Source organism: Petaurus breviceps, unplaced genomic scaffold (assembly GCF_028583685.1).
Source record: "Petaurus breviceps papuanus isolate PSGF00001 unplaced genomic scaffold, PetGlider_PUasm1.0 289, whole genome shotgun sequence".
In the NCBI taxonomy this organism is placed as follows: Eukaryota; Metazoa; Chordata; class Mammalia; order Diprotodontia; family Petauridae; genus Petaurus; species Petaurus breviceps.
In genome coordinates, this window is record NW_027186036.1 from 64,856 (window position 1) to 91,942 (window position 27,087).

General features: G+C 38.0%; 1 protein-coding gene and 1 long non-coding RNA gene across 4 annotated transcripts in view; one reads left to right on the plus strand and one right to left on the minus strand.

Moving 5' to 3' along the window:
• TAF1A (TATA-box binding protein associated factor, RNA polymerase I subunit A) overlaps positions 1–21,733 on the minus strand; it is a 38,881-nt gene extending 17,148 nt beyond the window's left edge. For 2 of the 3 annotated variants that reach the window (XM_069096715.1, XM_069096713.1), the window contains exons 1-7: positions 21,579–21,733; positions 18,042–18,169; positions 10,156–10,325; positions 8,934–9,047; positions 6,829–7,027; positions 2,772–2,902; positions 772–930 (exon numbers count right to left, since the gene is read on the minus strand). In XM_069096715.1, coding sequence (XP_068952816.1) covers positions 772–930; positions 2,772–2,902; positions 6,829–7,027; positions 8,934–9,047; positions 10,156–10,325; positions 18,042–18,162 — 894 coding nt within the window. In that variant the 5' untranslated portion in view covers positions 18,163–18,169; positions 21,579–21,733. The remainder of the gene's footprint in view (positions 1–771; positions 931–2,771; positions 2,903–6,828; positions 7,028–8,933; positions 9,048–10,155; positions 10,326–18,041; positions 18,170–21,578) is intronic. The other variant, XM_069096714.1, reaches the window with a different exon arrangement.
• Positions 19,362–24,774, plus strand: LOC138167747 (uncharacterized). The gene is made up of 2 exons (XR_011169955.1): positions 19,362–21,446; positions 24,221–24,774. It is a non-coding gene; the product is annotated as an uncharacterized lncRNA (long non-coding RNA).
• Positions 24,775–27,087: the final 2,313 nt, after the last annotated feature.

The following is a 27,087-nucleotide window of genomic DNA, read 5'->3' on the forward strand; positions in this document are numbered from 1 at the left end:
ACTCTGGGATAAACCCAGTCATACAGAGGAAGACAGGGGCATCTATAAGTGACAACGGTGGGTCCTTGGGTATATACACAGACTCAATGAGTTCCCTAAACATTTTATCATAAGAGCAAGCATAGGACCTTTGTGAGGGAGGTCTTGGAAAGAAGCAGAGAAGACAGGAGATGACCTAAGACTCTTGTCTACAGACTACTGCTATAGCTCTGGTACAGGGCAGAAAACAATAGATAAGAACCCCATTCAATCCTTCTCTCTGCAATCACCAGTTCAGGCAACTACATATGTCCCTTGGACTAGAATGGGTAAGTAAGGAAATAGAGGCCACAGTTGGTGTGGAGGTCCACCCAGACACTGGCAAAAGGAAATTAAAAGAGAAATTTTAAGCACCAAAAACTGGAAGGAAAGGAAAATGTTTGTAGCCACTGTCTAGACAACTTTCCTTGGTTGCCATTCCTATACAGGTTGAGCCTACGTAAGTAAAGGACCTCTTGTAAGGACTACTATAATAGCTGTCATCAGATTTCTCTCCCTATACTCAGACTCCTATTCTCAATCACAGGGGTTAGAGTTATAGGTGCTCACTGTGAGGGAGGTATGGAAGAAAAAGTATTTATCTTTCATTTGTATTTTAAGTCTTTACATTAAGAATGTAATATTTTAAGTCAAATGTGAATACAAGTTTTTATTAATATCTTTTGGCAAAAACAAGAAAATTTCTACTTAAGAATTTTATCAAGATCTAGTTGAAATTTTAAAATGTTATACCTTAAGCACACTAATCAATTTATCTTCTGGTGCCTTTTCTTTCTTCAGAAATTTGTACAAGTAGATGTGAGCATTTGGATTTGACGGAAAGTTGTTATCGTAAGCATAGTCAGTGAGTACCTGCCGTGCTCCTTCTTGATCTCCATAGTATTCTAGCATCTGTAAGGAAATAGAAGTCACCAACACACTGAATCAAAAACATTAAGGACATATCTGTAACAGCAAAGTTAACTAGATTTCAAAGGAACTCATTATTGATTGAATAAGAGATCACAACATACTATCTGGGCACGTTACACACAGAAACAGAATATAGTATGGAGAGCAAAAAATGTTGCAAGCTTTACTTTCAATGGACTTTTTTTACTCTGCAAAAGTTTCCTTTGTGATAGAAGAAATGTTATACTAAAGCCTTAATCACTCATATAATTTCCATTCAATTCCACATACTATAGTGGGAAGGACTACTGACAACAGATTGGAGCATAAGGCTAGTCCCAAAGGACTCTAACATTTCAGTGAGAACCCTTAAGGGTGAGGAAGGGAAGGGAATAAGGATTTTTATAGCACCTACCATGTGCTAGGCACTTTTTACAAATATTATCTCATTTTATCCTTACAACAGCCCTGGGGGTGTAGGGGTTACTATTATCACTCACATCTGAAACTGAGGAAACTGGAGGCAAAAAGAAGTTAAGTGACCTGCCCTGGGTCACATAACTAGTGAGTGTCTTAGGCTGGACATGAACTGATTCCAAGCCCCACACTACATCCCCAGTAGCTTGCTTAAGGAGCGAAGAACTTCAAAGCAATACATCCACGTTCAAAAACTCACATTTGAAAACTTAAAAGGAGAGAACTGCAAGAATCTTCATTCTTTTTCAGTGGCCCAGCCTTCCCAGCCACTCAAGTTACTGGCTCACTGTCTACTACGTTTGGTGTAGGTGACTGCTCAACAGCTTTACAAATCACATTATACCACAACAGAATTGGTGACAGTTGAGTCTGGCTTTCAATGAGTAAACTGCCCAATTTGTCACCATCTGCAGGCCTCACTGCCAAGTACCTTAAGAATACAACCCTCTTGCTCTGGAAAGACTCCATGGTGCCATAGCTCTGCATCAACAACTAAATGGTGAAAGGTCAACATTGATCTGTTGAAAATTAAACACAACTATCCTATGGTGTTAACAAAATAACTCTCTTATTTGCTGAAATTCATTATTCTACTGTGATTCTGTTTTCTGACTTTTTTTACCAGATTTTTTTTTACTGATGCTATAATCTTCAAGGTATTAAAAATCTCCTTTCTTAGGGGCGGCTCAGCGAGTAAGAGCACCGGCTCCAGTGTCGGGATGACCTGGGGATCAAATCTGGGCTCAGATACATAGCACCACACCCAGAAATAACTGGCCGTGTAACCTTGAGCAAGTTATTTAACCCCAAATGCTTAAAAAAAAAATCTGCTTTCTTTCAGGTTCTCTTAACAGTAATGAAGAAATTGACAATGTGTCATAGTACAGTGGAAAAGCATGCTAGATTTGGAGTCAAAGGACCTGGGTTTCAAATTCTAGCTCACCTACTTAGTATCTATGTAACCACGAGAAAGTTACTTAATTGGGCTTCAGTTTCCTCATCTGCAAAATGAGGAGCTTAGTCTATTATTATTCCTAGGTTTCATTCCAGCTCTAAATTTGAGCTCCTATGAATCAGTATCTACAATTTAACCACTGTTTGAGTCTTGATAACCAAGACAAAAAAAGAATCCTACTCCATTCGAAATATTTGGTTTATAAATAAGTTATCAAACAGTGAAAGTCAATGCATAATTTTGATAACATATTAGTAAAATAAATTATACAGAGTCAAGAACTCAATACTATAACAATTATTTTTTGTATAATCTTCCTTCTAGGCTATTAAAGATTAAGGAAAGTAAAGTCTTTGAATATACTTAAAACAGGGAAGGAAGAACCAGTTAAACTGGGCAATCTGCTTACCTCTACATAACTCTTCACAAAAGGGTCCCATACTCCAGGGATTTTAATGATCTCATGAAGATTTACTGATGCCTGTCGGAAGTAGCTGTGCATATCCTGGGTTGCTGCATTGGTGGCAAAATCATCCATATCTGCCCAAAGATTGAAGTTTTAAAGTTATTTAGTCACCCAGATGCAAGAGCTATCAGGATCATATCACCACCCCATAAACCCAAAAACAGAAAAAAAGGGTCTCCTAGTTCCAAAAACCAATTTAACTAGTGCCAGTGTAGACTTGCCATTAGGGGAAAAAAAACAGCAGACTAAGAAGTGACAAGAAAAATGCAAAAGATGATCTACATGTCCTTTGACTAGGATTGAGTCAACAATTGGATAACAAATTTAACCACTATTTACTTATCGATACCTATGCCATCAACAAAGAATGACAAAGACATTGTCCCTAAGCTAATGGAGTTTGCAATTCAGCAGAGGAGATATGAAATATATACAATTAAAATGAAAAACAGACTATAGTGAGTGCCAGAGAGACTAAGCATAATAGGCTAGTCCAAGTTTGAGGAATGAAAAGCTATTTTCATTTGGGGAGGGAGAGGCCTAGAGAAGGCTCAAGGAAGAAATGATGCTTGAACGAGGTCTTGAAAAACAAGATTTCAGTAGGCAGATACTGGAAGAAGGAGCAAGTAGGAGGAAGGAGAAGACAGGGTGGAAATTCCAGGCATGGGGAGCAGTGTGAACAAGCAAGGCCACACACAGTGGGTAGCCTAGGCTTTACCAAAGCACAGAATGTACTGCAGAAAGTATGATGAGCCACAACTACAAAGATAAGCTGACATCCTCTAATGAAGGGTTTTAAATGCCGGACTAAGAAATGTGGATTTTAGCAGGCAATAGGAAACACCTGGAAATTCATAAGGAGTGATATGACTAGAGGTGTGCAGAAAGAAGAATAATCTGTAAGCAGCATGAAGATGGGTGGTACGATGCAGTAAGTGGGATTCCATGCAGCAGATACCCCAGAACCTGGCCGTTTCAAGGCCACAGAAGCCAGGAACAATTACTAGATGATACTTACATGGTCAAGTATTCTATTTCTTTGCTAATTATAAAAAACTTTCTGATCACCCTTTCTAAGACAGTCATTTGAAGCTATATACACATTTTGCTAACTTTTCACTTCTCTTTGCTAAAGAACAGAGCTATCAACCATCAGAGAAAGTCTAGTAGAATCTATGGTAGGGAAGGGGTTAGTGTTGAGTACCAAAATTCTCCAGCTGTCAAATATTTACTTGGTCTTTTAGACAAAAAAGAATAAGGAGAAAGGGAAATATTGACTTGAAATTTGATCCTAATGATTTACAGGTCACTGAGTGTTTCCCGAGCATCAAATGCTTTGTGGGCAGAACATTTTACTAGAGTCCCTGTTTTTGAAAAATGTATATAGACTCACTAGGAGAAATGAATATGTACATATACAACAACCTAACAAAATTTCAAGGCAACAGCTCAACACCTAATTCATTTAATATTAACTGCATATGTAGAGGACATGAAATAAGGGAATCAATGTGGGAGTTATGTAATTAATGAGGGAAGGCTTCCTGAATGTAAACTTCTAAATTTAAACATCTATTAAGAGACTACTGTGCTAGGGTACCGAGGGAGATAAGAAGTTTAGAAAGGATATAAGCCTTACTCTTATGGAACTAAGTCTTCTAGGGAGATGAGACACAAACACAAATAATTAGGGCAGTAAAAACAATTACTCATATTTGCATAGTATTTCAATAATTACAAAATACTTTCCTAATACCCTGTGAAGTAAATAGAGCAAATATCATCCCTGTTTTGTAGGCAATTTAACTGAGGACTAGTAAAGTGACTCCCCCAAAACACACATGGCTAATAAAATAGATCTGGGGAAACTAAAGGCCATTTAGAACAGGTATCCTGTTGATCTCTGAAAACAGAATCACAATAGCATGGTGGGGAGAGAAGGCAGATTAAAAGGCATGGAGAACAGAGTTAGTGGTGAAGAAATAGGGGCCTCCTTCATCAACAACTTTTCTCAAGAAGTTTAAACATGAGGGAAAGAGAAGAGATGACAGATGGATATGGTAGAAAACATTTTTTTTGGTAGAACTGAGAAAACTCAATCAAATTGGAAGGCATTCACAGCAATCATAAGATTGAAGATGCATAAAGGAGGATAAAATTAGTAAGAAACAGGACCCAAAAGTAAGGGGCACAGATAGAGACAATAGCCTGGGTGAGAAGCAGAGAGAGACTTTTTCTTCTAAGAGAAAAAACTAACCACAAAGATTTAATAAGTACCTACTATGTTCAAGGCACTGTGTTAGACCCCAGGGTTACAAAGACAAAATGGAACAGTCTCTGTTCTAAGAAAGGAAGGAGAGAGGTGTGAAGAGGGGAAAATATTAATTTTTAAAAGATGTGGGGGTTTAATGAACTACAAGCTTAATGACTCAATAGTGTGACATAGCTTCTAAGAATAGGGAGGTGACAATCTTGAGGTACTATGCTTTCATAGGACTACATGTGAAGTGTTGTATTCAGTTTACGTGCCATCATCTAGGAAAAACATTAATAAGCTGGAAAAGATCTAGGAGATAAACAGGATAGTGAAAGATCTCGAGGGTAAACAAAATGAAGATCACTTGAAAAAAATGGGAAATATTTAGCCTGAAGAAGAGTTGAAAGAGGTTGGGGTGGGGGAGCATGTTCTCTTCCAAGTATGTGAAAGTCTCTCAGGTAGAAGAGAGATCAAATTTAATCTCTTTGGTCTCAGAGGACAGAACTAGGAGAAATGGGTAGACAAAGAGACAAATTTAGGTTTGACATAAGGAAAAACTTCCTAAAAGTTAGAGCTATCCAAAAGTGCAACAGGACATCTCAAAAAATACCAGATCCCAATTCACTGGTAGGGAGGGTCTTCAAGCAAAGGATAAACATTTACTTATCAAATATATTGTACAGAGGATTCTTTTTCAGGTATAGGTTGTGTTAGATGGCTAGTGAGATGTATTTCAACTATGAAATTCTGGGATTTTGAGTCTGGAGGTAAAGGAGCTCCTGTCAGATGGCTGCAATCTGCCCAGTAAGAAATTAAGCCATTTGCTCTGACTATAAGAAGTATGCTTAGGAGTTGGAGAACAAAAGAACAATTTTAAAAGTCACTCCAGGAAAAAGAGATAGGAAATCAATAGTAATTCAATGGAAAGAATTCCACCTAGCAATGAGGATGCAGCTATAGTTATGCACCATTAATCTACAGCAGGTGAAATTAGCTGGATTTCATGACTTTCTGCAGTGACACCTGCAGCCCAGCTGCAGTAGACAAATCAGATGGTGGGAGCTATTCAGAGTCTGAAGATTAGCAGGCCAGAAATTAGCAGAAGGCTTTGAAGAAAATTATTGTCCTGACTTCTGACTGACAAGTAACAGTGGATTCAAAACTAAAATCAAAATAATTCCAAAGAATATAAACCTAGAAACTTGAGGATATGATAGTCAGTATTAGGGAAGTTAAGAAGCTGAGATAGGTTTTACATGCCAGCAGCTGTAGAAAATGGGTATACTCACATTAAAATTAAAATGGAAATGTTGGAACAATAGAGTGGAAAGGGCTGATTCACAGGCAAATCAATTGGGTTTGAGAGAATTTACCTGATACTATTATTTACTTGGATTAGTCTTACAAAATGAGTAAAATGGACTCCATTACAAACCTGCACAAAGGACAATCCACATCCACAAGTCACTACTAAGTAAATGACAAACCAACTATTAATGGCAGTTGAATTTTTTAAAAGCAATGACCATAAAATAACTGACCATTTTATGGATGCCCATAAAGTTTCCTGTCTAGGAAGGCTTTTAGACACTAAAAATTGTATCAAAGGAAATTATGAAATTTCCTTTGCTGGAGGTTTTCCTTCTCTGTAATATGCAAATGAAGTCAAGAGACGAACAATATAATCTCACAAAGCCCTTTCCACTCCTAGACGTCATAAGGTAAAGCCTGAAATTCACTCACCAAGTTTGGACAGTTCAGTTCTCTTTTTAGTCCATGTGTAATAGTCCAAAAGCCCTCTGTAGGCCTGGATAAGTTTAATTACTTTTTCTTGGGAAGCAGACATTTCACCATATCTCCAGCTTTCTGCCTGGTTTAGGTTCTGGTAAGCATCCTCAACCATTCCCTTATGCAGAAGGTATAATGCATGTTGTAAAGAGATCTGCAACAGATATAAACAACCTGGGTCATGGAGTTCTGAATAGGAAAGGCAGAGAAGAAGAGAGGATAGAAAAGTGGCCTCAGAGTAGATCCAAGTCCTCTATGATACATGACCGTAGAGCCAGCAAGTCATCTAATCTCGCAGTGCTTCTGACATAACACTCAACTCCAGAATTTTCTTTGATGCTGGAATCTCTTCCCCGGGAATTCCCTACACCACAGAAATCACAAGACTGCACCAAAATGAGACATAGGAACTAGAGGATATATTAAATAGGTTGAAACATGGTCGCTGATGTCAAGAAACTTAAAATCTCGTCAAGACAAGATTTATGTTCATGAAACAATGACACAACAATACTAGCTGTAAATTCACTACTTCAAGGATCTAGAATCTTTTTGATTATATGCACTCCCATTCACTGACATAGACTATAACCCTTAGTAATTTAGTAGATGATCTTTTAGTGCTGCTGGAACAGAAAATTAGTCACCCTACAGACATCCTGGTGATGAACCTCTCCAAAAACAGCTAGGCTGGTATACAGAGGACAGACACACAGTTAGCTAGTAAGCCCATACTTGAAGCTTTCTAGCCTGGCTGACCCTGTCAGAGGTTGTATTCTGCTGGTACAGGCTTCATAAACCCAGGTCATCTCCACATTAGAATGGGGGCCAGAGGAAGTATTCACTGAAGGAAGGTGCTAAGAGTAAGGACTAAAGTACAAGAAAGAGACACTGAGTGCTATGGGACTCAAAGACAGAGCTCAGTGCAAAGGCAAAACCTCTGAAGTGTGAGGAAATAGAGAGGGGAAGAGAAAGCACTCCTGGAAGGAGGAAGAGCATACATAACGAAATCATGATGTTCACCCCAAAGAAATAAAATGAAGCAGGAAAGGACTCAAGTATAGGCAAAAAAAATCACAACAGTACCTTTTGCTATAGCAAAGAAACTGGAAGTGAAGGGATGCCTAGCAGTTGGGGAAAAGGCTCAATAAATTGTGATATATGAATGGGATGAACAGTATTAATATTATTGAGACTGGTAAAAGAAACAGACTCAGAGAAACTTGGGAAGACATAATGAGCTGATACAGAGTGAAGTGAACAGAACCAGGACAACAATTTGTATAGCAATCACTACCATGTAAAGAAAACAAACTTTGAAAAATATAGAAAGTCTGATCAATACAGGGTATCAAAATGACCAGAGAACTCAGACTGTAAGACATGCCTCCCAACTCTGCACAGAGGTGATAGTCTGGAGGTACAGAATGAAACATACATTTTTCAGATATAGACAATGTGTAAATTTTTTTTTGCTTCATTATGCTTACTTGTTACAAAAAAGGCTCAAATGATATGCAAACATTTTAAAATTTAGTTCATTATCACATAACCACAACTAGAGAACACACTTTCTTTGAGATCCTTCTCTGGAAAACTGGGAGAAATTCAAACAAAGGCATCTTAGTATTTTCCTTTTGAAAACACTCAAGGGCCAGAAAAAGTCAGAGAACGTGAAAGCATAGTGTAGAGAACTAAATAAACAATGAGGTGGGTAGATGCTATATAGCCAATCTTCATGAAACACCCCCTTATTCATTTAGGGGTACCATTATCCTTTCCTATCCTCTCCTATCCATTTTTCATCATCACTGGGATATTAATTTCCCACCACCCAATTATCAGCATGGTGCAGTGGGGAGAGCACTGCACTTGACAGAAAGACGTGGGTTCAAATTCTGTTTATCATACTTACTAGCTGTGCGACCCTGGCCAAGTCATTTAATCTCTGCTCTGTAAGCCTCAGTTTCCTCATCTGTGAAATAAGGGGGTAGTACTATATGGCTTCTAAGCTGCCTCAACTCTAAATCTATGATCCTACAAAACAGGCCCTTCCTTACCTTTAAATAATTTTGGACACCAATATTTTTCATTCGGTCAGCAAAGGCACTGAAGGTTTCAATGTTGCTCTTAGGATGATGATATAAAATTGTACTGCCCAGTTTCCAAATGTTCTGTCAAGTTAATGTAGTGTAAAGAGAAAAAGAATTAGAATCAAAATGTTAAATTCCTTCCAGTTTTTATTTTTACCTGAAAAAAAAAACTGTTAAGCTCCACTATTTACTTAATAAAAACTTCACAAAGCATTAAACTACCTAAAAGCTAGGATAAGTAATTTCATTTAGAGTGGATGGGGCATGTGGAAAATAAAAAGTAAACTATATTTTCCCAAAGGTTACCATAAGACAAAAAAGAAATCTCTTCACTTAAGCCTAATTTTATTATTCCCTCACCACTAATAGGTAGAATTGCCAAGATCTGACAACTGATTGGATAAATCAGTTGAGGTAGAGGAAAGAGTCAAGAATAATCCAACCATGTTTGCCATATGTATCCTTTTACCTGACTTAATCTAAATGCTCATTCTTCCTAATTCAGAAACTAATGTTTATTTCATCTGTAAAATGTAGAATCACAGAATCAAAGAATTTTAGAGCTAAACCTTGGAGATTTTCTATTTCAAATACTCTTCTTTTTTTTTTTGGTAAGCAATTGGGGTTAAGTAACTTGCTCAAGGTTACACGGTCAGTTATTTCTGGGTGTGGTGCTAAGTATCTGAACCCGAATTCAATTCCAGGTCATCCCAACTCTGGGGCCAGTGCTCTTACTTGCTGTGCTACCTTGGCCGCCCCTCAAATACTCTTCTTGAGAGATTAAGGTGATGAGGTTAAATAATTTGCTCAAGGTGACAGATTCATTTTGCAAATGAACAAGTAAGTGATTATTTATTTTATTAACTATAGCCAAAGGAAGCAGAAACCTATGGAATTAAATGGAAAGTAATCATGATGATTTGCAAATTTTAAAATTGTGTATTCAAACCACCTTATCACTTTTTAAATTCCACTTCATTAGAAACAGGAAATATAGAGGGAAATAAATCTTCCCCTTATCCATGCACACAATCTTCAACTGAAGCTATTTCTGCTTTAAATACTCTTTAAAATGTAACAAAGACATCGTGATGAAAAATCTTGAGTCCTGAGAAAGTTACTCATCAATGAAGGTGAGGATGAAGGACCTCCTAGAGCTCCCTCCCATTCCCATCGTCAGCTCACTTGCCTCTGGGGCCACCTGCCGTTTCTGGCTGTTAATGTCCTCCAGGGTCTGGAAATAACTCTGCAGGAATTCTGAGGCTTGCTGCCATTGGTGCTTCAGCAGGGCTTCTTGGATGAAATTTAAACAAATACTTGTCGTCTGAGCAAAATTTGTCCCTTTATGACCATGGCTCACTTTAAAAAATAAAGTTAAGCAGACAGTTACCACAGAACACAAGGAATAACTAAATTTGCTAGCATAACTATTCTCTGCATAAGTTTGCCTTGACCAAGATTATTTCATAATAACATTATTAATACTGGTATAACATAATTCAGCCAGTAACCCATTTATAACATTGTGGTTTTGTGGCACAACCACAGAATCATACAAAGTTAGACCTGGAATGATCTTGTCCTATCTCCCTTCCCATTTTACAGATGAGGAAATTAAGCTTCATAGGGGGTGAAGTGACTGGTACAAAACCACACATTAATTCCCAGGGGTAGGACTAGAACTGGGTCCAATAAGGACCTAGTCATTACATTGTGCTTTGGCAGACAATAATATACTTGCTTCAAATGCTTCAATTAATGTCATTAGGAAGGGTATGGCTGTATAGTAAGTTACCTCAAGTCCTTGTCAAAGTTGGTGACTGAGGGGTGGCTAGGTGGCACAGTGAGTAAAGCGCTGGTCCCAGAGTCAGGAGGACCCGAGTTTGGTTCTGGCCTCAGACACTTAACACCCACACAAAAAAACTAGCTGTGTAACCTTGGGCAAGTTACTTAACCCCAATTGCCCTCCAAAAGGCAAAAAAAAAAAATAGTTGGTGACTGAGGCCTGTCTTACAGTCACAAAAATCTCAGAATGGGAAAGAACCTCACATCTAGTTTAACCAAATCCTGAAAACACCCTAAGCAACTGGTTATCCAGCTTTCTTCCTGAAGCCCTCCAAAGAGAAGCTATCTACTGTATCCTGAGGCATTGAAGGGGCATTGGACTAAACCTAAGAAGATGAAATTGAATAGACTTAAATGTAAAGTGTTACATTTGAGACTTTTAAAATCTATTTCATAAATATATGATGGGAAGGTATAATTGTTTAGCAGCTTGTCCTAAGAACATCTGGGGATTTTAATGGACTCTAAGTTCAAAATGAATTAGCAGTATGATGTGGCAGCCAGAGATTTAACTTTTAGAACTACTAATAAAATAATTAGAAATATTAATTAGAAAAATTAATCATTCTTCTGCACTATGCCTTGGTCAGATGACATCTGGAACATTATGCTTAATTTTGGCTACCATGGTTTAAAGAAGACATTGATAAGCTGGAGAGCATCCAGGGGGTGAACAGAATCCATATCCTATAAAAAGTGATTGAAACTGGGGGTGTTTAGCCTGGAGAAGGCTGGGAGAACCGGACAGCTGTTTCCAAGTATTGAAAGACTCCAAGTATTGAAAGAGGTATAACAAGGGTCAGACTTGTTTTGTTGATCACCAGAAAACAGGCCTAGGAGGGGCAAAAGGTGCCAAGAGGCAAATTTAGGGCTATTGTCAAAAGAAATTTCCTACCAATTGTGGAATGTGCTGCCTTGGAAGGGAGGGGCTTTCACCTCTTTAGACATGTTTGGGCAGAGACTAGGTCCCTTTCTCAAGCATATTCTACCCTAGGGATTCCTTTTTAGGAATGGGTTGAAATAGATGAATGCTAAGGTCCCTTCAAACTCAAAAATTCTGTGATTATGCAGCTGAATTGTTTACGCCCTTTGACCCTACAATTCTTTAGGAGGCATATGTCCCAAGGAGATTAGAAATATCAAAAAAAAGTCCCATAAATACCAAAATATTTTACAAATATATAGCAAATAGTGCTTTTTGTGATTGCAAAAAAAAACTTGAAACAAAATAGGTTCCCATTGGCTAAGCAATCACTGGACAAACTGTGAATAATGAATATAATAGAAAGAATATTATTGCATCATAAATGACAAAGGTGAGGAATTCCGAGAAACATAGAAAGACTAACATGAGTTGATGCAGATTTTCAAAAATAGAACTAGAACAATATAAGCAATGACTACAATAACATAAATAAAATACTAAAAAAAAGTGTTTGAATTAAGATTAATTGCAATAACTAATGTTGACCATAGAGAACAGACAATGAAACACATTTCCCTGTTCTTAGCATATTTTGCTTGGTTGATCTGTTTTGTTTACCTGTTTTTTGTTGTTATTAGAGAGGGTTCAAAAGTAAAAGACCAAATATCAAGAAATGACCATGATTCAAAACAAGAAGTATCCAGAAACTGTTAAAAACAAAGACTAATAGGGGAATCATCTTTTTCAGAGGATACACCAACAAAGATTCATCCTCGTTTTACTACTTTACCTACTGCATTTGTACAGAAGACTTCATCAAATGTTTTGATGAAACTAAGACATGCTACAGAATTACCTACCAATTCTATCAAGAACATAAGATTACACTGTCAAGACCTGTTCTAAGTGAACCCAAGCTATATGCTAATAATGATCACTTATTTCCTTTCTAAGTGTTCACAAATCATAAATTTATGGTTTCTCTCTAAAATGCCTCTGAGTCAGTGTGGATACATATCAGATATATCCAATGGTCTGCTGTTGGATCTATACTTTTCTCCCTTTTGATAACTGGCATATTTGCAGATTTCCAGTCTTCTACACCTCTTCTATCATCCATGAATCTACAAAGATTACTGACAACATGTTGCTGATCTTATTGACATCTTCTTTCAGTACCACAGAATGTTATTTGTCTGGACCACGTGATAAGCTCAGTTAACTGCAGCCAGGCATTCTCTAACAATCTCCTCAACTATCTCTGATTCCAATTCCCTCTTAATCACATTTCTGTTACTTTTCCAGTCTGAAGATTATTCTTCTTAAAAAGAAAAAGAGAGAAGCAAAATAGTTGAGTCCTTCTGCCGCCTCTCATTTTTTAATATTAACACCATCCGTCCCAAGAAGCAGGCTTACAACTGCCTTGTTCAGCTTGCCCAACACATAACCTTGAAAGGTCTTCATTATTGCCTTTAGAACATTTTGGGAGTATCAGCTTTATCTGAATTCTGACGTTTCTGACATTATTCTAAAAAAAATATGTGTCAACCTCTTGTACTTTAACTCAGTTATGCACCCTCCTTGAATTTTTCAGAGATGTCCTTTAAAATGCTGAGCTCAGCACCTGATACATTTAAATATGTCTTTTTAGATGTGTCTTCATTTTCTTCCATCTCTGAAGATTTTGGAGATTTTATTGTCAGAATTTAATTCTGGGGTAACGATATATAGAGCATTTCCATACTCATCTATCTGTCTTCTAGCACTTCCCATTTCCCTTAGGCCATTTTTATTTTTAGAATCATAGACAATGAGATTACATCTGTTATTCTCTAGATTTCTGAAATGAGTTTTCCTAAAGTCTGGAGCATATATATCTAACTAGGTTCGGTATTCCCTTCCTTAGCTATCATAAACTCTGAGATGCATCACTTTCTTCTTGTGTCACTTCCACATTTGCAACCTGTTCTTCCTGATTGGTCAGAATTACGTCCAAAGTATCTATTTCCTTTGTTGTTTCCACTACTTTTTGCAAAAGAAAGGCAATTTAACAGATTTTCTGCTTTTAGTAATTCTTCCAGTAGCTATTCAGAGAAGCAAAATTTCTCACTAGCACTGTTTTTTTCTTCTTTGTAGCTTTCATGATCTATAACAGGAAAGTGTTATCTATATTCTCCACCTGGCCAGGTAATGTATAAGGCTATGATGATGTAACTTGTACTACATCACTGCTTTTTCCAGTAAGTTCTTTGGACAAATCATACCTTTCAGGGTGCGTAACCTTAGTGTTATTCTTTATTTCTCATTCTCTCTCACCTCACATAGACAATCAACAGGTAACAGTTGCTGTTCATATGTCCACAACACCTGTCACATCTGACCCCTTCTCAGTACACTCAAACAACTACCCCCTTGGTTCAGGTACTCATCACCTCTTTCCTGCACTACTGCAAGAGCTATATACTTGGTTTCCCATATCAAGTCACTGTTTTGTCAATCCCACCTGCACATAGCAGCTAAAACGACTCTCCTTCAGCACAGATCTCTCACCGAAACTCCAATGCCTCTCTACTGCCTCTAGATTAGGAGTTATATATTTTTTGTGTGTTGGAACCCTTTGGTAGCCTGTTGAAATCTAGGAATCCCTTCTCAAAATGTTTTTAAATGCACAAAATAAAATACTTAGGTTTACAAAAGAAACAGATTATACTGAAATAGTTATCAAAATATTTTTTTAAAAATTCACAGACCCCCAGATTAAGCACTTTTGCTCTAGGATAAAATGTAAAATTCTTTGTTTGGCTTTTTAAAGCCTCTCATGAAATGTTGCCAACTATTTCCACTCTTATTTTCACTCGGTCAACAGTTGAGAACCTACTGTGTGTAGGACATAAAGAATAACTTTAAGTACTTTAGACATTTAATAATTTGTTCTTTGCTATCCTCTTAATAGAGTTGGCCCAATGGATGGCCTGACAATCTTTCTCCAGAGAACTTTGAATTTATAAACAAAATGAAGTCATGTGAGTATTTGTAAATTGGGTAGATTGATTTGGATACCAAGCACAAAACTAATTCTTTTTGAAATTAATATATAAAAATGTGACAAATTCAGCTTTTATTGTGGACTATTACTCTGCCTTGTGGAAAAGGCATTACTGCAATTACTTTAGTAGACTATAAGTCATAATTAAAAGTATTTTCAATTTGTAATTATGGATGCATAATTTTCAGAGAGCAAAACCAAAGGATGAAAGATTTTAGAAAAGTTTTCTGCCAAGAACTTCGGTGAGTATACATAATTCAACAGGTATATTTAGCATAAACACAACAATTCTATTTCAAATGTCTTGAAAATAGTAATTCCAGTTTGTCTTGCTTACATGCAAATAAGACATAATATATATAGTCATGCTTTAGAAAGACAGAATGGATTATACTAAAATGTCATTTTCAATATTATTTTAGAACATTTAAAATAACCTGAGAGTATACCTGCTAAAATAGACAGAGGAACAAAAATATGAACATAAATATAAAACACTTTTTTATACAAGTAAAGTCAGAACTAAATAACTGAATATTTATTGTTCATGGGTAGGTAAAGCCTACATAATAAAAAAATACCTAATAAATCTATTTATTCAATGCCATCCCAATTAAATTACTAAAAACTAACTGAGCTAGAAAAAAATAGTAACAAAGTTCATTTGGAAGAACAAAGGTCAGGAACCAGGGGAAAAAGATGTAAAGGAAGCAAATTCAGCAGTATCAGATCTAAACTATATTATAAAGTAAAAGCATTGTTGAAGTATAAAATGGATAATTTCAATTATTTTAAGTTAAAATTTTCTTGCATAAATAAAATCTATGTAGCCAAGAATAGAAGGAATACAGAAAATTGAGGAAAAAACTTTCATAGACAATCTCTCAGATAGGATGTAATTGGGTTAAAATATTGCTGTGGAGTAGGAAATGACAAACTGGTTGATTTAAAAAAACATGGAAAGATATGGTTTTATGAAGGAAGATACTAACCACCTTCATAGAAACAAATAAAGTGGAAATAAGCACAGTAGTCTTACATATATATGTGTATGAGTGTACATTACATATATGTGTGTATGTAAGTATGTATATATGTATATCTATAGATATAGATATATGAATTTAACTGTAGCCTTCTTTAGGGTAGGGAAGGAGGGAGACAAGATAAAGCAAAAAGTGAACAGCAGAGAACAAAAGAAAACCTACAAAGAAGCAAAGAAAAGCTGCACAGCTTTGAAAACAATGTGTAGTATTTATTATATATAGGTTTTCTTCAAATGGAAAATTATTGTTTTATATTGAATCCTCTCATGTTCTGCTGTGTACATGGCAATTTTTTTTCCTTTTCTAGTTTTGTATTTAAGCTTTAAATAAATAAGGAAAATTACCAAAAAAGTTATTTTTTCATCCCTTGTTTACTAATAGACATCATTTCCTTAAAAAAAAAAAAAAGGCATCTCTAAATGGATAGCACTAAGTTCTATACTAAAATCTAGCATGCTATATAAATAAAATGTTAAAAAATCTAGTAGCAAAGGTGTTCTTGATTTTTAAGATCTCAAAGAACCACTGAATTTCAGAGGGAAAGAGACATTGAAAATTCATCTGGTTGGCTGCTTTGCAGAAGCTGACATCAGGAGTCCTTGGCTTTGTTCTATCTGCCAGACACCAACCCTGACCACCTTTGCTTCTGTCATCCAGAACATCTGTGACCATACCCAACCTCATAGTGTTCTTTGACATCACCATTGATAACGAGTCCCTGGGCCAAGTTACTTTTGAGCTCTATGCAGGCAAGATTCCAAAGACAGTAGAAAATTTCTATGCTCTAAGCACAGAGAGAAAGGTTTTGGTTATAAGAGATTCTGCTTCAAAGAATTATTCCTAGGTTCATGTGCCAGGGTGGTGACTTCACCTGCCATAATGGCACTGGTGGCAAGTCCATCTCTGATGAGAACTTCATCACTGGTCCTGGCATCTTGTCCCCAAATGCTGGGCCCCATACAAACGGCACTCAGTTTTTCAATTGTACTGCTAAGACTGATTGCCTGGCAATCATGTAGTCTTTGAGTGAAAGAATACATGAACATCATGGAAACCTGAAGTACTTCATTTCCTGGGATGGCGAGAAGAACAAGAAGACCGCCACTGCTTATTGTGAACAACTCTCATAAACTGTTTGGATTTTTTTGCTTTTTTCTTAACCACCAAACCATTACTCTGTAGCCAGGAAGAGCTCCCCTAAACTCCTATGCTCTCCTTCCCTATAATCCTTGTGCTCTCACCTGTTACAGTTCTCTTTGGATTCCTTCCACCAGTCTGTCTAGGCAATAGAGTTAAGTTTATGATTATGAAATAAAAACTCAACTACAAAAAAAGTAATTTAGTCTAACCTCCTCATTTTACAAATGGAGCTAGGAAGCAAAGAGGTAAACTTATCTACCCAAGGTTATACTGACAGTATCTGGCAGAGTGAGGTCTAGAATCTAAGTCTCAACTGACTTCCAATTCAATTCTCTTTCTAGATATATAAGCCTTTCCACTTCACAACTTTCCTCATTGCGGTTTTAATATATTACGGATCAGCATGAGAAATTAAATGGAAATTTTGGGGGAGTTTTAGGCAAGCCACAGATGAAACTCAAAGGCCAGGAGATGACGCAGAGCCTACGACCAAATAACCCAAATTTTATAATAAGGTACTGTAAAAACCCTATAAAAGGAAAAGAAAAAAATCAAGGGGCGGCCAGGTGGCTCAGTGTGTTAAGAGCACTGGCCCCAGTGTCGGGATGACCTGGGGATCGAATCCAGGCTCAGATACTTAGCACCACACCCAGAAATAACTGGCCGTGTAACCTTGAGCAAGTTACTTAACCCCAATTGCTTAAAAAAAAAAAGAAAAAAAAATCAGACTTCTCTGGTACAAAGAGAGGGCTAAAACATTTTATGTAGATTTTCCGGTTTGCGGGGTTACTACACCCCAAACCCTCTACTTCCAGATGTGGAAAAGAAATAACTTAGAGACATTTCAGGCCTAAACTGCATATAGTATATAGCATATAACCCTATACTAGGGAGCTTCCCTAGAACCGTAAGAGGATATTAGGCCCACTTCAAGTGAAAGAACAAGATTTATAAAGAAAATCCTTGTGATATGGCAAACTCTTATTTATCTAGAATCCAAACAATCAGGAAGTTCATATTTGTATACGTTTTTCATATTCTGTATATTATTCCCATAGGTCAGCTCCACTTACCTGTACTCTGGATGTGCTGTGAGAGCCAAGGTAAACGTATTTCTGGACCAGAGCCTACTGATGCCTCTACTTCAGCATCCTCTTCCACCGGCCTCATCAATTCCTCACTGAAAGCATCCATATCTATTCTGAAGGAAGAAGAATATTTACAAACTCTTCACATAAATTTATAGCTCTTCCACATCATATTAAGAAAAGCATTTTTTTTTTAAACTAATAAATATATGGGTGGCTAGGTAGTTCAGTGAATACAGCACTGGCCCTGGAGTCAGGAGGACCTGAGTTCAAATACAGTCTCAGACACTTAACACTTACTAGCCATGTGAACTTGGACAAGTCATTTAACCCCAATTGCCCTGCCTTCCCCCCAAAAAAAGAAAAAATATAAAGAAAAAAAAAACTAATAATTATACCATGCACTTCAATGTGCCTGGAATTTCCTTTAGCTTAAAACACAACTGAGCTGTCAGTAGTAGTTGAAATGAACCAGAAGGTAACTTTACATCCATATAAATCAATTAAAAAAAAACATTTATTAAGCATGGACAGTATGCAAGCACCTAGGTGGTACAGTATAGAGTGCTGGGCCTTGAGTCAGGAAGACTCCTCTTCCTGAGTTCAAATCTGGCCTCACACAATCCCTATCTGTGTGACCCTAGGCAAGTCACTTGACACTGTTTGCCTCAGTTGGCATGATCTCTAAGATTCCTTCAAGCTCTAAATCTATGATCTAATTTGACTTTCATACGTTTAACGATGTAAACCAGTCAGGACTTTGCTAAAGTTAACAGATGTTAACACAGGACTGGACTTAAGTGAAATTTCCTTTGATTAGTAATTGTGTGACACTTATGCCTTCTGGGCCTCAGTTTTCTCATGAAGACTATTCAAGCCTTCTCACTGTTAAATCTGTGACAAGACACTACTGATTCTACAGGATGGTTTAGACAAGTGATCAGAATTAGGATAAAGTGCAAAAAGAATCATAAATTTCTAATTAATGGTTTGATGCATAGAACAATGGCATCAATCTCAAACAGAAACAGAGGCCACTAAACTCTAAATAATAAGGATCCCTGAAGTTGCATATTGACTTAGAAAACCACATATTAACATTATCTATGTTCTATTGTATTTTTATTTATTTTGCTAAATATTTTAAATTACATCTTAATTTGTCTGGGGGGTGTTTGAGACTTCAACTGTAGATATTCCAATGATCCACAACTATTTAATATTTTGCTAGATAAGAGGAGCTTATAGTTCATTTAGAATGACAGCACTAAACTAATGGAGAACAGTTCGAAACAATTTAGCTGAGACAAAAGACAAGAAATAATTTGAGAACACCAGAATGTATTATGTAATATGATATAACATAGGTTCATGGAATGTTAGAGCTGGATGAGCCTTTAGAAATCAATTCACCTTCCTCATTTTTAAAGGCTTAATCTTTAGATACTTCAGCTTCTTTTTTTAAACGTGGCAAGTCATACTGTCTGTCAAAATGAGATAGTGTACAAAGAGCAACAGTGACAAGGCTTGTCACTTTGATGGAGTGCTTGGGTGTCCGTGCTTGGACCCCAATCCTAAAATCACATTTCTCTCTAAAAATCACATCTCTCCCTAGCCTCAAAACACTGTCTCAAGCAGTTTCTCTCCAGTCAAGGTCTGCATGCCCTAGCAAAACAGTATCTTTCTTCCTGATACTGTAGCCAGCTGCACCTATCAAATTTATTCGTTTGAACCAGCTGTGTACTGGCTGAACTGGCTGTGTACTGGGTCATAAAGATATTTACTACTCACTGACTTATCATAAGTATGCTAGACTTAGCCCTTACCTTTGTCTTGTCTAATAAGACACTGACAGGGGTCATATTCCTCAGTCCACCCTGACAGCTAGTGGACATAGTGACATTTCAGGCCTAAAACCACACCTCTTGCGTCGTCGTCCCCCCCCCCCCCCCCCCCCGTTTCCTGGTGAACTCTGGGTAAAAACACATGGCCAGTAGATACTACAAGTGCATGTTCCTTTAAGAACTGACCACTCCTTAACCAGTCCCTAATCCCACCCCGAATCACCTAGTTAGTTTCTTTGGCATGTGTTTTACCATGGAATGTCCTATATAAACTTTAAATGTATCCCAGTTGCAGGTTCCCTAAGAGCTCTTGCACACTGAAAAGCATAAGAATAAATCTTTGCCACCTTGACTTAAAGAATACTTGAGTACAGAAATTCATTCCAGACTAGCCTGGCAGAGAACTCCAATCTTGGGGTTCCTGGACTTCCTCAACACACACACACACACACACACACACACACGTAGATCAGGAGTGGTTAAGTGACTTGACCAAGGTCACACAGCCAATACGCGTCAGACACTTGAACCAGGTCTTCCTGGCCCAAGGACAGCTCTCACTACACCATAACTGACGCTTTAAAAGCATAGACCAAGTGCTGGACTTGGGCATCTGTGTGGAGCTAAGCGATGCAGTGGGTAGAGCACTGGAAAACCCAGGTCACAATCCTGCGGCACCACCCACGTGCACCACTGCAACGAGGATTTCAGGAGACAGCCTCGGTAAAGCCTTTGGTAGGACCGGCGGATCTTTAAACACCAGCTTTTAAATCCCCGCCTTGACACTTTTCCAGCAAAGGGCATACAAACACTCAGCCCCTCAACTTCCCCTGATCCCCATCCTAGGCCGCTCTTCCTCCTTAGTTCTGACTGCTGACCTCCCTTTAGTCCCAACTAAAAATCCCACCTTCCACGGAAGTCTTCCCCAGTCCCGCTTAATGCCGGTGCTTTGACTCTGTTCATTATTTCCTATTTACCCTCTATATAGTTTGCTTTGTATTTATCTGTTCGTGTGTTGTCTCCTCCACGGGACTGTAAGCTCCTGGAAGGCAGGGATTGCCTTTTGCCCAGCGCTTAGCACGGTGCTTGGCAATATTTGTAGCAGGAGCTCACTAGGGGTGATGATAGCTGCACAACCAACCTCTCAGAGGGTGGTCACGTGAAAGGTGCTTTATAAACCCCCATATATACTCCCCCCCCCCCACCCCCGTCGTCATCATCATCATCACTGCAGGACTATACAAACGGAACGCACGCTTTTGATAACTAGCTTGCTAAAGTTTAAAACCACAATTACACAGAGGTATCGTTATTGGGATGAGATTTAATTGATGATGGCTGGGCCCACACCCATTACTCTCCCTCCTCAGTTCAGTCACCAGGCCTAGAGTCCTAGGCCACCACCTACTCCCCCGTCCCAGCCTCCCTCCGCGGTTACGCGGTAGCCATGGCAACCATGCCTCGCCTCCCGGGAGGTGGAGGTGGGAAAGGAATGGAGAAGAAAGGAAGGAGGGAAGGGAGAGGAACAAGGTCTCGAGCGCTAAAGGCAACGGTGATGAGCCATCGGTATAACAATAATAATAATAATAAGCAGGCCCGGACGTAAGGGGACGTCCGGGACGAGGCCCAGTCACCGCCTGCCGCTCCAGAATTTGTGAATTCTTATTGCCACACTCACGGTTAGCTGCGCTGTAGGCCTCGCAACAGCGCCTCTTAGGACCCAGAGGAATCCCCACGGAAGCTCAGTCAGCCCGGGAGCAAGGAGAGAGCCCCACGCGGCACATGATCCGACTGCGCGTGCGCTACTCGCGTGTTGCCTTATAGAGGGTGCTTGCGTCACTTCCTCCGATCCCGCCTTTTCGTTTACTCTCGTCTCCCTTGCTTCTGGTCTTTGGGGCCTTGGGCTTTTCTTGTGTTGATTTACGGGATTATGGGTTGGTCCCGCATTACTGGAATAGGTTTCCCCATCACCGTGCTTTCGGATGCGTAGGATGAAGGGTTTTGGGTGACCCACGAGTGCTTGGCAGCTAAATAACCCCTGATCTCTGACTCTTGGTGACCTTGCTGGCTGTGGCTTTGCACCCAGCAATTGATGCCCGGAGGAAGCAGGAGGACCGAGTGTTGGAGCAATCCTGACAGAAAGGCTTAGGCCATCCACATCTGACCTAGTGCCCCGGTTTTATTTTGTCCAGAAAAAAAAAATAAACCGAGGGGCGGGAAGCACTGTTAAGAATATATACACTATGTATATGTGTGTATATATATATATATACAGTGTATTAGTTATGAATATGCCCATGTAAATATATTCATAATGGATGCTTTTACTTTGCCTTGAAACTTAGAAAGGAATTCTGACCTTCCAGTGTTGGCTGGAAACTGATCGTCACCGGTTTACAAATATGTGACCTTGAGAAGCAGGCAAACTTGGGAAGGAGCCGAGCAGAGAGAAGCACATTTAGCCCGTCTTGGGTTTCATGCTTCCTAGGTCCCGGAACTTGCCTGACCTGAAATTAGGGTGTAGCCCAAGGAAGACTTAGTGGTTTTTCAAATGAAGGAGAAATTCCGCTTTGTGTCACAAAGTTGAACTATTATTCCTAGTTCAGCATCTGAGAAAGGCAGATTTCACTTCTGTGTGAGGAAGCATTCTGAATTTAGAGTGCTTATGAAATGGATGGGATGTCTCAGAGAAAAATTTACCTCATTGGAGGTCTTCAAAAAGATACCACTTACAAGGGATGATTTAGAAATCGTATGGAAAATGCCCTGAATTTGGTTACATAGGACCTGGATTTGCTACATAATAGGCGTGTGACCTGGAGCAAATAGTTTAATCTCAGGGCCTCATCTCTAAAATAGAGATTTGTGCTAGATGACCTCTAAGTTTCCAGCTTTAAATGTAAAGAGTCCTAAGGGACTCTTATTCATGTGTAGGTTGGATTATATGATCTCACATCCTTTCCAACTTTGAGGCTGTTAGGAAATTTCTGAAGACAAACTACTTAGGAAAATCAATACCCATCAGGCCTTACCTAGAGAATGGATCCAAGGATTCATCACCCCATTATATTAATGTGGCTATGGAAAAATAGAGATAGGAAGATGCCTAAGCTTGGTAAGGAAACTTCACAGAACTGCAGGCAACAAATGTATAACCTATATCAAATTGCTTGCATTATCTGGGAGGAGGAGAGGGAGAGAATCTGGAACTCAAAAATTCTTAAAAACATATTAAAAAATTGTTTTTACATGTAATTGAGGAAAATATTTTTTAGAAGAGCTGCAGGCATCACCTGATGATTTGGCTGATGAACACTTGAACCGAAATAAATTTTTTTTATAAAATTAAGAATTTAAGGGGCAGCTAGGCGGTACAGTGAATAGAGGACCAGCCCTGGAATCAGGAGGACCTGAGTTCAAATCTAGCCTCATTCACTTAACATAGGATCTTGGGCAAGTCACTTAACCCCAATTGCCCTGCACTGCCCCCTCCAAAAGACTCTGGATTTGAACTCAGGTCTTCCTAATGCCAATCCCAACATCATCCTCCATTAGACTGTGAGCTCCTTGAGGGCAAGGACTGTCCTTTGCCTCTTTTAGTATTCTCAATACTTAGCACTGTGCCTGGCACATAGTAGGCACTTAATAAATGTTTACTGATCGATTGATAGAACTCAGTCCACTCCAACACTTAGTTGGAGAGTAAACAATGTGGTTAGATCTTCTCATGAGACAGGTCCAGGCAAAGTGGAATCATCCACCTTGTACTTGACTTCTCATCCCTAGGGTGGGGTAGCCAGTTGGGAGGGTAAAGTAGATCTATATGGTGACAGAGCAGAGAGTCCTATATAGAATCACATAATACAGTTTCATATACAATCATTTTTATTCTTTGTGGCATATTAAAATGTTTTGTATTGATGATTAAATTCAAAATAAAGTTTTTTTTTTAGTCTAAGAGTAAGTTAGATTTAAACTGAAGTCAGTAGAGAACTGGATTGAAATACAATTGAGTTAGGACAGAGAGCACTGGATTTTGATCAGAGAATAAAATTTAAAATCCTAATTTTGCCTCTTACTATCTCTGTGATCTTAGAAAAATCATTTTACTTCCCTGGGTCTCAATTTCTTTATAAAATGGGGGTAATTATTTTTATAATGATCAATGATCATTACGAGAATCAAATGTAATAGTGTATTGCTATATAAGTATTATTTGATAAATATCAGATCAACCCTTCAAACCCAGGTCTTTTCTAACTTCAAATCCAACAGTTTTTCTATTGAGTCATCCTATTTTCTTTTTTTCTTTTCCTTTAGGGCCAAGATCTGGTACTACCTCCTTCTTGATGAAAACTTCCCTCATGCTGCCTTGTGATATGATCCCCCCCACAGATATTTTTAGAGTACTTTGTCCCCTTTCACATTCTACTTTGTATCTGCCTACCTTGGGTATCTTCCTTACTGAATGGGCTTGTGATGCTTTTCATATTTGTATTCCAAGTGTCTACTTAGTTCAGTGTGTTATATGTAATAGGTACACGATACATGTTTGTTGAAATGAATGACACAGAAGGCAAGAGCTTTAGACTTGTAGTTAGGATAGTTTGGAGGTAGAGCAATGAGTGATTACCCTTGCTATTCCAAGAAGAGGACATAAGATCAAAGAACCATGGAATTTTAGCATTGGGAGGATCCTTAGAAATTTTCTAAGTCAATACCTTCATTTTACAAATGAGGATACTGATTCCTATGTCCCAAAATTGTTACATTACTCTAATATTCTTTTATATGCATATCTCAGTGGGCTTTAATAAAAAATAAAACAAAAAGTTTTAATAAAAGCTTTAATAAAGCATCACTGAACCTTTGAATGACTGGTAAATATAATTTATTTCAATTTTGTTGATGGAGGAAATCAAAAGCACAAAGAAAGATGATTCTCCTAAGGAGATTCAATAGATGAGTAGAGGTTAGAGATGGAAGAAAAATTCATGTCTCCAGATTACTGGTTTTCAGGTACTGTTAGAATTCTGAGTTTTATATTAGGTTATTCCTTCATTGATTAAGTGTTTCCTAAAGGCTTTCTATGTGCCAAGTACTGGACACGGTGAAAGAGATACAAAGACGAAAAGGAAACATTCCCTAATATGAAGGAATTTATATTCTACTATGGGGAACTTTTAGTTTATGGAAACTTCTAAGCGAAGAACACACTATGCCTTTCAAATAAGCAGTATTTTTGACATGTTATGTTGGCCAGAATTACCTTTTTTTTTTCTTTCTGGTGTTGCAACATCTGTATGTATATAGCTGAGATGAGGGACAGGAAGTCTAGTACTTTCTTTAGTCAGAAACTAGTTGACCATGACACAATACATTCACTCTTGAGGAACACCCTTAGTTTTGATAGTTGGATGGTTCTATGATTTTATCTTTATGGGTGCTCCCTTATCTAATAAGATTATCTCAACGTAGGCCTCTTCATTCTGTTTGATTATATTCTTGTTCACATTGTAATGGGGGTCTAGCACGTGTGTAGACTCACATCAACTTGCTCAGATGGAGCCTCTCCACGTGGGGGACCCAAAAGAGATGGCCAGGGACCAGAAGTCAGGAAGTATGTTGGAGAAACTGTGAAACATGCACACTCTGTTACAGGTTAAGGTGAACTAGCCATATCATAAGTGGAGGCTCTCATCAGCTCTTGAAATAGTCAAAAAGGCTTGTATTTTGCTGCTTCAAAAAGGCAGAGTAGAATGAGAAAGCAGAGTTCAGCTATTCCCCATCACTAAATAACAACCCAATTACCATTTAATTCACCCTAGTAGACAAATGGTAAATATCCAGATCCTCTCAGGATGAAAGTGAAAGTGAAAGACTTCAGAACTAAGGGCAAAATAAAAACTACAGCATAAGGGGGAAAAACCTCATTGTGAAGGAAAAAAGTAGACTGCCCTGGCTTTTAGAAAATAAAAAGGGAAAAGGGAGGTAAACAGGGAGCTGTGGAAGAAAAGGACCTCAGTGAGGTAAATTAAAATAATAAATCTCTCTCCCCTGCCCCTTTCCCTCAAGTAAAAGGCCTCAACTAGGTTTGTTCCACCAAAAGAGTGACAACATAGGATTTAACCAAAAATTGAAGGAAATGCCTCTCCTTCCTCTCTTCTCCTCCTCCCAAAGAAAAGGGTTTCAACTAAGGTCAATCACAGAAAGAAAAGAAAATCCTGGTGTCTGTGGTGAAGGAAAAGGCACAGTTTGTAAGAAAGGACCATAACTGGTCTAAAGAAACAGCCTAGAGTAAAGGAAAGGCCCTCAACTTGATCTGATCCCTAGAGTAGGGGAGATCTAAAACTTAGCTCTTGAGTCCTAGGCATCAAAAAGAAGCAAACAAAAAATGAGGGATAGGGAATTTTTACAGTGCCAGGAATGACTGACACATGCACAAGTGGAGAATAACTCAAAAACACCTACAAGCAAAACATCAAAGGGAAAAACAAATAGCTTGATCACAAGACCAATTAGAATTCCTCTAAGAAATTATTCAAGAATTTAGAAAAGATACTACCAAAAAAAATAAATTATAAAGGCTAGAGACTTGGTGGGGGGGGGGAGAATCTATAGGTAAATACAAGAGGTATAAAACCTTACCCTACTAACAAACTTTCTAAAAATTAGAGGGGACTAAATATAAGTTAGAACTCCAAGAAACAACAAGAATTATTAAACTCAAAAGCTTCAGATGATAGAGAAAAATGTAAGACACACACACACACACACACACAAATCCGACCCCAAAACAGATATAGGTGAGATAATTTAAGAGTAATTGGATTATCCACGACTATTAAAAAAGAGAGAGAACCTGAATATATTAGAGAAAGAGAGAGAGTAATATAAAAATAGAAGAAGAGAAAAATCCACTAGTTACTTCCTGAAAGAAACTCCAAAATGAAAACTCCTGGAAATGTCATTGCCAAAATCAAGAGTTTCCAGATATAAGAAAAACCACTGCAAGCAACCAGAAAGAATTAAAATATTGGGGAATTACAATCAGGATCACATAAGATTTAGCAGATATTACTATAAAGGAGCAGACAACATGGAATGAGATATTGAAAGATGCAAAAGATAAGGGTTTGAAACTACTTGCCTAACAAAATTGAATACAATCCTGTATGAGTGAAAAA